Source organism: Dunckerocampus dactyliophorus, chromosome 10 (genome assembly GCF_027744805.1).
Source record: "Dunckerocampus dactyliophorus isolate RoL2022-P2 chromosome 10, RoL_Ddac_1.1, whole genome shotgun sequence".
Lineage (NCBI taxonomy): Eukaryota > Metazoa > Chordata > Actinopteri > Syngnathiformes > Syngnathidae > Dunckerocampus > Dunckerocampus dactyliophorus.
Genome location: NC_072828.1, coordinates 28,895,220 through 28,910,485, shown reverse-complemented (window position 1 = coordinate 28,910,485; position 15,266 = coordinate 28,895,220). Strand labels below are relative to the sequence as shown.

The 15,266-nt window shown below is 42.2% G+C and overlaps 1 protein-coding gene across 6 annotated transcripts in view; it reads left to right on the top strand.

Annotated features, from left to right (window-relative positions):
• The window catches only part of elavl4 (ELAV like neuron-specific RNA binding protein 4), a 122,606-nt gene that overhangs the window by 49,072 nt on the left and 58,268 nt on the right, over positions 1 to 15,266 (top strand). For all 6 annotated transcript variants that reach the window (XM_054791025.1, XM_054791024.1, XM_054791022.1 and 3 more), the window contains 2 exons: positions 3,655 to 3,741; positions 10,619 to 10,865. In XM_054791025.1, coding sequence (XP_054647000.1) covers positions 3,655 to 3,741; positions 10,619 to 10,865 — 334 coding nt within the window. The remainder of the gene's footprint in view (positions 1 to 3,654; positions 3,742 to 10,618; positions 10,866 to 15,266) is intronic.

Below are 15,266 nucleotides of genomic sequence, written 5' to 3'. Positions count from 1 at the left end.
ATGGGACATTCAAGCCAGGGGTTCTCAAATGGTCTCAACGTGGGACCCTCATTTCCAATGGTCATCAAATCACCACCCACTATTATTTACGTCAAACGAAGAAAACGTATTTTTAAATCATCTTTTTAGACATGAATCCAAAACATGTCCAAAGTGCATTTTAGAGGAATTGATGAAGGCGTTTTATTAAAGAAATGAACATGATAACAGCATGCATACATACTGTATACGGTAATCCCTCGTTTGATTCCAGATAAGTGAAATTATTAAAGTATTTTCAGTGGAGAAAACCTGCTTACAACCTTCTATATACGGGGTTTGACATGATTAGAGACCTCTAGACATGAAATAACACCCCTATAGTCACCTTTACACTCCTATTTCCCAATATAGTAGACAAAAAAGAGAAAATAAGACATAAATAAGACGTGTGTGTCGCTATAAATGTGCACCCCAGGGGAGTAAAGGGAGTGGCGGACAGGAAGTGACGCCGTGGGTTCAGAGTTGAGTTTCATCTTCGCATGGGTCACAGAAGTAGCCCGTGTTTTTCTTCTGGATTTTTATCAGGGATTATTGTGCCTGTTGTGAGATAATTAAAACCTGAATCTGGTGCTTGTGTGTCTCATCGAACATTACAGTCACATTACTGACACCGAGTGACCAGTGTAGGATGCCACATTTCACCGCGACGTCTTTGAATGCGTTTTTCGAATGCTTTATACGAGTTCATTCAGCCGTTTTTATGCTTGAAGTGCTTAATTTAGGCAAAAATATGTAACATTTGCTTAAATGCGCATTATTTTTTACTAATAATTTGATTTATTCATTCTTATATTTTGAAAAAACGTGATAGAATGAAACCATGAAGTTCGGAGGATGGAAATGGCGAAAATGCGGTGCATAAATTAAAATTGAATATCAAAATTGCACTAAGACCACAAAATCAGATCTGTCACTTGAGTGAGCATATCAAGTACCAAGCAGGATGACTAAAATATTGCTCAAATGGACTTCTAAATAAGTCAGACATGGTTGTACAGGACAGATTTTAATGCAATTTTTGACTAGCTGTCTGCAATCCACCCAGAATGGATCCACAACCCACTTTTGGGTCTCCGGTTGAGAATCACTGTTGATATAGGATGAAAGTTGGTGATAGTTTGACACTGGAACAGATTATTCGGTTATTTTCTTCTGGAAAACTGTGGCCCCCTGTTGCAAAGTTGAACACACGGTGCTCGCATGTCTTCACTGGAAAAATGTCCCCTGTTGTCGTCACCACACTAAAACAAAAATGGCTCTTGCTAAAGTTGAAATATTTTGCCTCAAATAGGACACCTGTGCACTGACCTATTTCCCCCCCCCAAGCCCCACCCCGCACCTATTTTTTTCCACTCCGAGCTGGCACCTCACTCTCATTAAGACCTCCATGATGCATCCCTGCCCAAGTTTACAAGACACATTGACAGGAGGACATGCAGACTCTCCTTCACTCCCCCGTCCTGGTGTCTCCTCCTCTTTGAAGCATGGGAGGTGTCTCCCACAGTACTCATCCTTTGCCTTCCCAACTCGCTCTCCTCGTCCCTCTGAAGGAGTAAATGAAGGCAGGGGTCATCCCGCCTCTTTTACTCCACTCCTGCTAAATTGGCTGCTAGTGGCGTCCATAGCTGTAGGCATTAGCGCCCATCCCCCTCAACGCCACCCTCCCCGCTCTTGAGTGCCGCTGCAACAGACTTCCTGCTCATTTGTGATATTTCTGTCTCCTCAACCGCAGGGCTTGTTTACCCGCGGATAGCAAGAGGGAAGCCCTCATTATAAAGTCATAAAGCCAAGGTCATCGCAGGGAGCACACCAATCAGCTAGCTTCAATGCGGACACTTGCTTTTATTCCAGCCACTGTCGAGCGAGTCCGTGGCGCAAACCCTCTGAAGATCGCCGTATTGAGGCACACCTCAGGCGCTGGGCTTCATCTTAGCAAAAAAAGGGCCGTATAGAGGCACGTCTGGATGATTTGGTGTTGGAAAACCCCATCAAACACTGGAACCAACATTGGGCCGCTTTCATCAAGAAGCATTGCCGCTATTTCTACTGAGCCATTGACGTTTTAGTGCTAAAATGACGACGGCGTACATTTTCAGCTGCTAGGGGTGTAACGGTATTCGTTATTGGAATCTTTGGGTACTTGGCACTTCCTGGTGAAATACTGTACGTATTTTTAATTCACCAAAAGTAAAATAATCATTAACACTCTTCAAACTCTTACTGTTGCACTTTTATATTTCTATGATATGTTATTTCATATACCGTGGATCCCCGCATAGTCTCCATTCAGCATTCGTGAGCCCAAGTCCGAGTCCATGTTTCTGGCCTGCAAAAGGGTGGAGTGCCATCTCCAGGTGGGAGATGAGATCCTGCCCCAAGTGGAGGAGTTTAAGTAGAGTCTTGTTGACGGGTAAGGAACGAGGGAGGATGGAACGCGAGATTGACAGGCGGATCGGTGCAGCATCTGCAGTGGGACAAGCTCTCAATTTCCGTTCCTATCGTCACCTATGGTCATGAGCTTTGGGTAGTGACAAATAGGACAAAATTGCGGGCACAAGCGGCTGAAATGAGTTTTCTCTGCAGGGTGGCTGGGCTCTCCCTTAAAGGTAAGGTGAGAAGCACTTTCATACGGGAGGAACTCGGAGTAGAAATGCTGCTCCTTCGCATTGAGAGGAGCCAGATGAGGTGTCCCGGGCTTCTGGTCAGGATGCCTCCTGGACACCTCCCCGGGGAGGTGTCAGGGCACGTCCGACCGGTGGGAGGCCTCGGGGAAGACCCAGGACACGATGGAGAGACTATGTCTCTCAACTGGCCTGGGAAGACCTCAGGGTCCGAAGGGAGAAGCTGGACGAAGGAGAGGGAAGTCTGGGTCTCCCTGTTTAGGCTGCTGCTCCCGACACTCGACCTGAGACAAGCGGAAGAAGAAGGATGCATGGATGGCGTTTGCGTCACCGGAAATTTGCAAAATTTTGATCAAAGCCTTCTTTTATAATTTGCAGGAAAACCCGCCCTTTTGCGCTTTTAATGTTCATAATTTGGTCCTTTTTGAGGCACGAAACCCAACTCAGTTACCCTAAATTGGTGATCATTTCTAAAAAAACAATCTGCATAAATCCGCATAATACGTAAATGCATTGAAAGGCAGCAACAGCATGAAACCACGAACCCCACCTCGCTCACGGCGCACGCTGGTAAGCCCTTGTGCTTACCTCTCCGCCATGCTTTTTATTCATTTGTGTCATCCACATATTATTTTTGGTTGCACCGTGAGTGAGGTAGGACTTGGTCGCGGGTGTCTATAGCAAGCAGCGGGGATCTACTGTGTAAGAATTGTATTTAGTGAAGAATTACCTGCCAGCAGTTTGTGCATTTTGTTCCCTGACTGCACCCTAAATGAACCGAACCTCAAACCCGAGGTACGTACCGACCCGTGACGTATCGTTACACCCCGCCGAGCTGCCATCCCCACCATCCCCCCCTCCTGCCTCACCTCCTCTTCCCCCCATCACAACAAAATCAAACAAATCCCCAAACTTGCAAAGTGAGTTTATGATGCTGACGGTGGGCTGTGCCCCCCCCTCCCTCCCTCCCTCCCTGTGCTCCGCTCCGTAGGGGTCGACAGAGACACAGTGGCGTCAGGCAGAGCTCCCACAGCTCCAGGGCTGGGCAGAGAAGGGATTGCTGACACAGCCAAAGATGGTAAGGAGACGACTGCTGCTGCTGCCAAATGGATGGCTCAGCCATTTTACACACCCATCAAGTAATATGATCTGATGTTCTACTGTGTTTACACAATCACACTCGTGGTTATGCTGCTGACTGAGATGGATGCATGGATGGATGCTGATAATACACAAAAGACTCCTCTGTTGTTAAAATGCATTTATTTAAAAATATTTCCTTTTAAATGTAGCATTCTGATAGCCCATCCGCTAAAGTAACACTACAGGCTGCACCACCTTACAAATACTACACTGGTTTGTACTGCAGACAGAAGAACAGCATCACGGCAACGCTGAATGTTCTACTTCACTGGCCTCTTAACTGTTGGTGGACCAGCCTGGACACTTCTAATGTGATGTTAGCATTAGTGTCACATTTTATGTTTGTGTACAGTAAGAAATGTTGTGTATTTCATAGAAAATGTTGGCGTTACTTGACCATTCACTCATTCAATACCAAAAACTGACATTTTTATACCCCGAACGCTCGATCCCAACAGGGTATTTGTACGTTTTTTGCATTTTATATTATTTTTTTGCTCCAGAGGCTACAGGAGGTGCAGCTCCTCACCAACGCATTAGGCTTGAGAGCAATTTTAATGCCATAAAAACGGCCACCAGGTGACAGAAGTGCATTTGAAAAGAGCCCGGCAGGGATCATGAGAGGAAGGAGAAGCATGTGACAGGAAGAGGAAGCCCTTACATGAACGCAGATGTTACATTGCCTACCGCTCGGGGAGAAATGACCCATTGTTGGGAAAGTTTAATGCAAGCACACGCACGTGCACGCACATGCACACACGCACACACATAGTTCAGTTCCAAATGTGAAAATTGTAAATACTTGTTGGTGTATTTGTAACACAACCCCTATTTTGTGTTCTTTACGTCGTGGTATAGTCGTTTACTGTCCCAAAAGCATAAAATATTTGGGTCAAAGCGACTTTTAAGCTTGAAATGTATCTTTTCACAAAAAGCTGGTTTACGCCCTTTTCTAGTTGGGAACTGATATTTTCCTGAAACTTTTCTATGTTCCACTGCTGATTACTAACGAATGGAAACAGTTTTTTTTTTCAGATGAAAGACGGGAGTCAGATCTTTCTTTTGGTAGGTTTCATGTTTATACAGCCTTAGAACAAAATATTCTGTGTTCCTTGAAAGATCAGCCAAAATCGTCTAAAACGGCCGCTACTGAAGGGGTTGCCTTTTGAAAAATGGCTGGGATTGAATGAGCTAATTGAGGCGGGGTGTCTATTAGAGCGGAGGACATGCAGTACCTGCTTATTTGATGGTGGAAAGCTCAATGGACCCCGGCTTTTAGTGTGTTGGAGATGCAAATTGTGTACCTGTGTTGGTCCGGGGAATCAGTTTTGGGGTCTTTGGGGCACAGACCACATGCACTGCCCCATAGAGAGCGTGCAAGTATAGGAGATGCAGATTTGGGTTACGTACATCAAGCAAGGACTCGCATTATAGTGTTAGTATGGTGGTGATACAGATACTGTGTGATACAGATGTAATCTTAAAGGCGCCGTGTCCCATTGTACACAGATTGAACAGATTTTTAATGTGCAATATTTCCAAGATTTTGCAGACCACAAATAACAATGTGGCGGGCCGAATCTGGCCCCCGGGCCTTGAGTTTGACACCTGTAATGTGGAAGTGATGAGGAAGTGCCATGTCATGAGGTCAGCGTGCTTTCATTTGTGACCAGTCGGGCACAGAACTTTACCACGAGATCATGAATGAGGGCACAGAAGGTTTCTGAGGCGAAGGCCACAGCCGACAGCCTCAGTGTGCGGATAATTTCGTTTTTAAACAGAATGAATAAGGTTAGCGTGTGAACACCAACGAGCCGATATGTTGCGTTTGTTTGAAAGTAGTGACGAGGAAGAAGGGGAACACTGAGGAAAAAAACTGAAGGTGCAGCAGAGCTTTTGCCCCGACAGCCAATGCTTACTGAGGCGTTTGGTTGGCAATGTAAATATAAACAAAATAGTGCAAAATGATGCACGCTCACAAACTGTCGCTCGATACATTGCAAAAGAAATGCAACCATTCAATATGGTTATATGGCATACATTTTATGCCATATAATTAATAAAAAAACGGTCTTAATAAATGTTGGTGATAATGTCAATTATCGACGATAATTTGTAGTACAATTATCGGCCAGAAACTTGATCTTTATGGAGTATTTCATTAAAAGCAACTTGCAATCTCATTTGGAAAACCCCCTGAAATCAGCAGGATAATAAATAGAGCAAATAAAGATGCACCTTGAGGCTGGGAGCCAGCATTTTCGATTCCACCAAGAAATGGACGGCTTAAGAGCACAGACATGGTGGGACACGCAGATGTACTGTATGTAGAGCCGTACAGATGTCCGCTCAGGCTCTGCTGGATCCCGTTAATGAGAAGAAGTCATCTTGGTCTCCCAAAGTGTCCCATGGTGTTGAAAGGCTGTGGTAGACTGGAGCATCTCAGCAGGGAGTGCAAACAAATGCAATAATAAGACCCTCTTCAATCAACTTTCTGTTGTGGTTACATATTGTTCTGTCTGTGTCTAACACACACACACACACACACACACTGTGTCCGTCTTAGGGTCTTTGTTGTGCCAGAGAGGCGAGCAGGGAAGGATACTGTCAAAAGAACAATTTGCATGCAGCTCTCATCTTGAGAGCTTTTAGACATCTCTCCGTCTGTTTTTTCGTCTTTTATTGCTGTGGACTCGTGCCCATTGTTCTTTTGTGTGTGTGTGTGTGTCTGTGTGTGTGTGCTTATTCTAACTGACAGTGTGAGAATGAGTGCAACTGTGTGCAGACCAATGGCGTGTGTGTTCGTGACTGCATAATAAGAGGATGGCAGCAGATGCAAGACCAACATACTCAATGAAAAATAAACAAACAGAAGACTTGATTTCCTCCCACAAAGTGGACACTTGAAACCACTTGAAACGAGGTTACCCGACTTGCTCATTTGCTCCCAGGTCATACCTGTCAACTCTCCCATTTTCACGGAGAATTAATTTTTTTATATATATATATTTCATACATACTTCAGACATAGCATTATAAAAACTGTACAGGTTTCAGGAAAAATGATGTATACAATACATGAATACATCAGTTTATTAACCAATAATATGTACCGTATATTATCCCAAACAAAAGTACATACAGTACAGTATAGTACATGGGCTTATATATATTTTGTTAAAATATATATATATATATATATATATATATATATATATATATATATATATATATACACAGTGGTGTGAAAAAGTGTTTGCCCCCTTCCTGACTTCTTTTTTTTTTTTTTGCACTTAAATGTTTGACATCATCAAACAAATTTAAATATTATTCAGTTTGCAGTTTTTCAATGAAATGTTTCCTTATTAAGGAGAATAAAATCCAAAGCTACATGGCCCTGTGTGAGAAAGTGATTGCCCCCTAAACTTAATAACTGGTTGGGCCCCCCCTTGGCAGCAACAACTGCAATCAAGCGTTTGTGATAACTTGCAATGAGTCTCTTACAGCACTGGGGAGGAATTTTGGCCCACTCATCTTTGCAGAATTGTTGTCATTCAGCCACATTGGAGGCTTTTCCCGCATGAAGCGCCTTTTTAAGGTCATGCCACAGCATCTCAATAGGATTCAGATCAGGACTTGGACTAGGCCGCTCCAAAGTCTTCATTTTGTTTTCCTTCATCCATTCAGAGGTGGACTTGCTGGTGTGTTTTGGATCATTGTCCTGCTGCAGAACCCAAGTTGGTTTCAGCTTGAGGTCACCAACAGATGGATGGACATTCTCCTTCAGGATTTTTTGGTAGACCGCAGAATTCATGCTTCCGTTTATCACAGCAAGTCTTCCAGGTCCTGAAGCAGCAAAACAACCCCAGACCATCACACTACCACCACCATATTTTACTGTTGGTATGATGTTCTTTTCCTGAAATGCAAAGATCATCAAGATGTTTTCTGGCAAAATTTTGACGAGCCTTAATGTTCTTTTTGTTCAGCAGTGGTTTTGGTCTTGGAACTCTGCCATGCAGGTCGTTTTTGCCCAGTGTCTTTCTTATGGTGGAGTCACGAAAACTGATCTTTACTTCTTTGGATGTTGTTGTGGGGTCTTTTGTGACCTCTTGCATGAGTCGTCGTTGCGCTCTTGGGGTCGTTTTGGTTGGCTGGCCACTCTGGGAAGGTTCACCACTGTTCCATGTTTTCACAATTTGTGGATAATGACTCTCACTGTGGTTTGCTGGTGTCCCAAAGCTTTAGAAATGGCTTTAGAACCTTTTCCACACTGATGGATCTCAATTAATCTCAGTTAAGTTATGTTTTAACGGGGGGGGGGGGGGGGGGGGGGGGGGGGCAATCACTTTTTCACACAGGGCCATGTAGGTTTGGATTTAGCTATCTATATAAATATATACTGTATATATATATATATATATATATATATATATATATATATATATATATATATATATATTTTATTGCCCCACTATATTTTTGTTTATTTATGAGTATATTTTTAAACAAACAAATTTGTGCTACTATATTATATTTTACAATATTTTACAAATAACCAAATCAAAATAGATTTAAGATAAATAATACTAATAATAAATCAATTGTGTTTTTGTTGTTGTTTTTAATGTAATAATAAAAAATAATACCCTTATAGTATGTTTTTCTAACAACTGAAGGACCCTGCACAAGAGACAGACAAAACAATAAAAGATCAAATCAACATGAACAAACAAATGAAAGACAGTGTAGAAGCAGTATTATGATTTTTTTAAACAATAATCCAAAAATGCAAATAGAGTGAAACAGTGTAGTGGTTCACTTTGCTGCTTTCAAGTTCTTCCTGCTTGTATGTACTTGTTAAAAATAGAAGCACGTCTGAGTGCCTTAACAGGGGCTGCATCGCAGTGATGATGTTAAAAATGGGTTTGAATGGGATATTTTTGGGGGGAATAAAATTGACAACGTCATTATACGTGAACACCTCCAAGATCCTAAGCAATAAAATTAAGAAATTGCATTTCCTGTTAAAAAAATATGCTGTAAGCTGACATTCTACTACTCACAGACAAGTATATTTAGTAATGCTATGCAAAGTGGCGACTCCACCCCCCTGCTTTTGGGGGAGCAGCGCTCATCTCCAAGTGTCATGTCTATTAAAAAAAACACCTCAGAGTGCTCTGCTGCAAAAGCAACCTACATCTTCCTTCTCACTCCCTCTCACTTTTTTTTTTTTTTTGCCAAACGTATTTTCTCACACTTACGCCAGCTCACAGTTCCTCTGAGAACACTTTGATCCTGAGATGCTCTTGAAAACCAGAGGAGAAGAGCTTGAACTTTCTTCTGTCACAGCAGCTCAGCAGCGGAATTCAAATGTAGTTTCTCACTAAAGGCTTGCCCCATTTGCTAAAATGACAGCCCCACCTAACCGACACAGCCACGCGCCTCTCACATATTTACTTACTTACTTACTTACCTACAAACAAACATGTAGCGAAAGTAATTTTTTTTGCATGTAAGAAATTAATTCAAGCATGAACATCAAATAATATGAATATAATTTGTTATTACTTTGTGTCATTAACTCATTCAGTACCAAAGACGTATTTATGCGTTTTTACAATCCCGAACGCCCGATCCCAACAACGTACTCATACGTCTCTCACGTTTTTTTGCGCGGGTGGCAAAAAGAGGTGACTCTCCACTAATGCATTAACACTTCAGAGCAATTTTAAGCCACAAAAAAACACCATAAGGTAGCAGAGGTGCATTTGATAAGCGCTCGGCAGGGATTATCTTAACAGACAAATCACACATGACGGGAAGGAGGAAGTGAGAGAGCGTAGAAGAGTGTAGCATCCAGAAGGTTTTGCATCGTAGGGAAATTTTGAGGCATGCACACACGCGCGCAAACATAGTTCAGTTGCAAATGTGAAAACTGTAAATACTGTAGTTCATGGTGTTATATTTGTAAATCAATTGTTATATTTTGTGTTTCTGTTGTGGTTTAGTTGCTTAGATATTTGAGCTGTCAAAGTCAAAACGAAAGTTATGCTTGAAATATATGTTTTCTCAAAAAGCTGGTTTTCTCCATTTTTTTAGTTGGGAAATGATATTTTCCTAAAACTTACCTATGTTCTACTGTTGTTTACTAAAGAATGGAAAAAAGTAGAAACAACCTTGATTTGTCTGTTAAGATAATCCCTGCCGAGCGCTTATCAAATGCACTTCTGCCACTTTATGGCGTTTTTTTGTGGCTTGATGAAAGTCTTTCTTTTGGTAGGTTCCATGTTTATATCGCTATTATATAGTTTATACAGCCATCGGTCCAAATTGTCTAAAATGGCCGGTACCAAAGGGGGTTCTCTTTTGAAAAATGACTGGGATTGAATGAGTTAAAATGATGGTAGAGGTGGCCATTCGGACCCAGGAACAAACCTCTTGTGTAGGTACACAGCATTAATCGTACAAACTTCATTATTAAATCATTGATCATTGTCTCTGACAACGTATTGCACCTTTTTATCAATGTCATTTTCAAGACATTGAACACATGCATATGCACATAAGGGAATACTGGGCATTGATGATACTCCAGTATTGTAGTAAGGGAGTCCATTGGATTTTCTTTAGAAAGTAGTATCACACACACGACTTTTGAAGTACTGCACTTTTCATTTTGAAAATGACTCAAGAGTTGAATGTGCATTGCAGGATATTTACAGCTTTCAAATCACTCTCCTGCAGCCGACAGCTAATGAACGCCATCCATCTTCTCCTCTATTCCTCCTCCTCCTCTTCACCTCTCACAGATCATCAGTAACATGGAAGCTCCGGTGACAAATGGTCCCAGCGGAGGAGGCACCACAGCCAACGGGCCAACCAGTAACAGCCGCGGCTGCCCCTCGCCGATGCAGACCGGGCCCACAAATGACGACAGCAAGACCAACCTCATTGTCAACTACCTGCCCCAGAACATGACCCAGGAGGAGTTCCGCAGCCTGTTCGGCAGCATCGGCGAGATCGAGTCCTGCAAACTGGTGCGCGACAAGATCACAGGTACGCAAGGCGCCTTTTTCACTACGAAAACTAGTATAAGGTAAATAATCAGGCATTCCAAATGTTAAGTTTTTACTTAGACTATTAATTAGTCTACATGAAAAGGCGACTGTCACCCATTTGAAAACGCTTACGTGCAATTGCAAAATTTCCGGTTCACCAAAGAAATGGACAAAACTCGTATGTAAACAAACCACTCCAAAACGCAAAATGGGTTTCCAGTCATTATGATTTGGGCTGCAACTAACGATTATTTTCGTAGTCGATTAATCTGAAGCTTGATGTTTCGATTAATCGAGTCAGTGTCCATCACTGTATTCCAAAGTCAAAGCTGATGTGTGTGATTATCTTGTTTTGCCTAAAACGCAAAGTTAAAAGGTTTGCTTTCATGGATGACTAAGGAAATTAAAAAATATTCACATTCGAGAGGCTGACATCAAAAAACGATTAATCGAATACCAAAATAGTTGTGAATTAATTGGATAGTCGATTAATCATCTATTAGTTGCTGCAGCTCTAATGGTGATTGACATGCCAACCCAGTTCCATGTCACTTGGGGAAAAGGTGTCTGAGGTTAACATTTTCTACATTTGGGGGCACTATTGGGTCAATTTGGCGTTTTTTTGTACAGGACCCACTTAATATGGATATTTTCTAGGCCCGTCACGATAATTGGGCCGCACGGTGCCTGAGTGTTGAGCATGTTGGCCACACAGTCAGGAAGATGGGCATGCATGGGCATCTCTGTGTGGAGTTGGCATCTTCTCACCGTGCGTACGTGGGTTTTCTCCGAGTACTGCGGTTTCCTCCCACATTAGGTTTTAGGTCAGATGTTAATTGGCGACTCTAAATTGTCCATAGGTATGAATGTGAGTGTGTGCCCTGTCGACCAGTCCGGGGTGTGCCCCGCCTCTCGCCTGAAGTCTGCTGGGATGGGCTCTTGGATGGGAGGCATAGAAAATGGATGGATGGATAGATGTCACGATAATCGATAAATTGATTAAACGAATGATTGTTTGATTAAACGAACGAAAAGCATGTCATAATTATGACGCCCTCGATAAATTGACATGTGCACATATGCGTATGTGTTTCATCTGCTCGTTTCTCTGCTGGATGACAATGCGTCTGTCTGTGCATGTTGGTTCTATAGTGAAATGAACAGAGAGAGTGAACCCTCCTGTCCTCTCATTCAGCCTCTTTGTGGAGGCGGGGCTACTAGTGTGTGGACACAGGATGATAGCGCCAAATTAGCCTCGTGAGAAAGCATATGCTAACATGAATGAAGGCACAGAAGCGATGGTTTCTTAGGTGAACGCAGCAACTCCAGTGTGGGAATATTTCGGTTTTAAACAGAATCAACCATCCTTTTCAGTTTTCCCGAAGAAAAACTATCACTGGAGGTGCAGCAGAGCCTTCGTCACGAAAGACAATGCTTTCTGAGACCTTTGGTCGGCAATGTAAATATAAACAAATAGAGCAAAATGGTTCGCTCTCACAGACGTTCGCTACAAGCCAACATTTCGGAAAGTGTTTCAGATGTTTGACAGACAGCACGGGAGAACGTACATGTCATAAACAGCAATTCCTGAACTGTATAACCGAGTGAACGAAGACGTGTTGAAGGACATCAAAGCTAACGTGGCTCACACAGGTACACTATACTTGAGTACTATCTGGTGGTTCAAATGTGAATTACACCTCTCATGACAATAAATGGTCTCCAATATTTTTTGACGATAACATCGATTATCGACGATAATTTGTAGCACAATTATCGACCAGCAACATTTTTGCTATCATGACAGGCCTGATATTTTCACAAGGACACACGCATTTGGTGAGATTTAGGTTGAAGGCTCCAAAAATGTGGCTAAGGCCACATCCGCATGAATATGAATATTTTTAAAAAGTGTTTTTTCTTAATCTTTTGCATCCGCGAAAGCCAGCGCTGATTTTGAGGATAACGTATACGTCATTGTACCTCTAATATCTCACTATATTGACGAACAGATGCGTTCCAATGAGCAACCAACCTGTAGTTTGTTTTTTCAGGCTTCTGATTGGACAAAAATGTGCATGACAGCTGGTGAATGTGACATCTGGACAGAGATTTTTTGAAAAACTCTTACCCCTTCTTGTGTCAGCAATAACCGATAGTCTTTGCGATTGAAAACACAGTAGCCACAGCAAACATCTGTTCATGCAAGCGTTTTGAGAAGAACGGCTGCACACGTTGCCTCCCATGCAGCACCTCCGCCCTCCGTGTGGGTTCAAGCTCTGCGACTCAGCAAAGCAGCAAAGTGCCACATGTTCTCCAGAGGTGTTTGAATTAAGCAGCGCTTCCTGGCGCTAATCACGGCTGTAATCTCGGCGTAGTGGCTGTGTGGGTGGCCGTACGGCAGATGGATCACGGGGGTGGGGCGGGTGCATCTCTGGGATAATGCTCCATAATGGCTTTCATTTTAGATCCTACTTACCGACACTCCTCTTCTGATAATCTCGTTAAAGAGCAAACAGGCACGCTGATCACCAAGCCGCGCTTGGCGGGTAAACAAGGCGTGGATGCAGGGAATAAGCATGCATATGTGCTGCGTGTATGTGAGCAAAGTCACTCAGTGACAGTTGTTGTTATAGTCAAGTTACAGCGAATGTGTTTGGCAAGTTTTGAAGATACTCTTCAGTCGCTCCTCTTCAGAGCCATCTTCCTCTTTTGTCGTAATGGGCCACAAAATGGAGTCAGTCGCACCAGGATAATGGAGGCTGTTGTGTACAAAAATAACACCGGGATACCGCATGCTGTCATCATCACCTTGGTCTCCCTCTGCCCGATTTTCCCCTTAAGTGTGATTTTCCATGCGGCGATAAGGGAGCTTAGAGTTAGAAAGCACTCGGAAGTACTCGAATCCTAAATGCAGACTTTTGACAGAGTAAACAACTTTTTTTGTAAGTATTTTTTCTGAGTCTGTTTTCATTCCATTTGCGTCCCACAAAATGAAAATAACTTTGTGATAAAGAACACAAAGGGCATGCATCTAATAAACTTACAGGAATGGAGCTGATACTACAGCCTTGACCAATTGCAACAGAGTAGGTGTGGTCAGGGGCGGAGGCTACGGAATCCCAGCATGTTGGCCAAGAGGAGAAGAATGCAGATTTACCCTGTGCACAATTTGAGTATTTTATTTTAAAAAGCTCACTACAGTATCCAATATCATTTTAAAAGCCCCTGAAATGAGCAGGATAGGGTCCCTTTAAGAATCCAGTAGTCTCAAGGTTATCTTGTGGAACACTCCTGACACACCAGGCAATGCTGTTCCACCCCGGCCCTGCAGGTGGAGGTATTACCCCGTTCAAAGTGTACACACATTCTGCTATTTTACACCACTCCTCCACCCGGGGAATGCGAGTGGGAAAGTGTCCCTGTCCCACTTGTGTGGGACATCCTCGAGCTGCACTTTTATCAGAAGATTTAATGGCAAACGGTTCCCGATCATTTTTTGCGTGATGCTGCTGTAACTAAGTAACGTATAACAAGCGAAACATAACCTAGTCATAACATGAAAACATAACATAGGCATAAAAGTGAAAATCTGAGCCATATAAAAACATAGTAGTTAAAAAAAAAGAACAGCAGACACAGCATCAGATAATAGTATTACTATTATTCATAAACAATCTAATATTATTGCACTTATTAATATTCATAATGTTACTATTATGTGTTTTGGTCATATGCAATATGAACAGCATTACCAAAGCAAATAATATGAATATTGTTATTTTCACAATATTACTAGTATTTGTTTTAATAGTGTAATATGACCAAAACATATAATGTAATATTATGAATATTATTAATAGCAATAATTATGTAGTAATAATAATAATAATAATAATTACTATTATTTGTTTTGGTAATATTGTTACTATTAGTAATAGTACAAACCAGCAGGGGGGTGTCAAAGGACTTCGCCTCATGCGAGTCGGAGCTTTTCTTCCTCTCACACACACACCACTGAGCTGGAGAGATGCAGCCACAGCACGAAACCTGCTGGTAAAAAAGTGTCTGAAAGGATGTTAGCAAGTTAGCAAACAATGTAAGAGGAGTTATGATGTTCATTTCAAAGTAATGCTGATCAATGAAGCAGAGCCTTCAAATAACAAATGTCGAGCAGCTAAGAAATAGGATATCATGTGTCTATTCTTCCAAAAAGAGATTGTAATTGTATATTCCTGGTTCGTATAGTATTGGAGTCAGTACCGCCATTATTTGTATCTTCTTGTGTAGCCTCAATAGTCTTCGGTAGAACTAATGAACATTTCTTTGTACTTATGAACAGCACAATCTTGTAGTAGAGCTCCTGTACTGGTCACCAAACAAACTGTCTAGTGAGTTG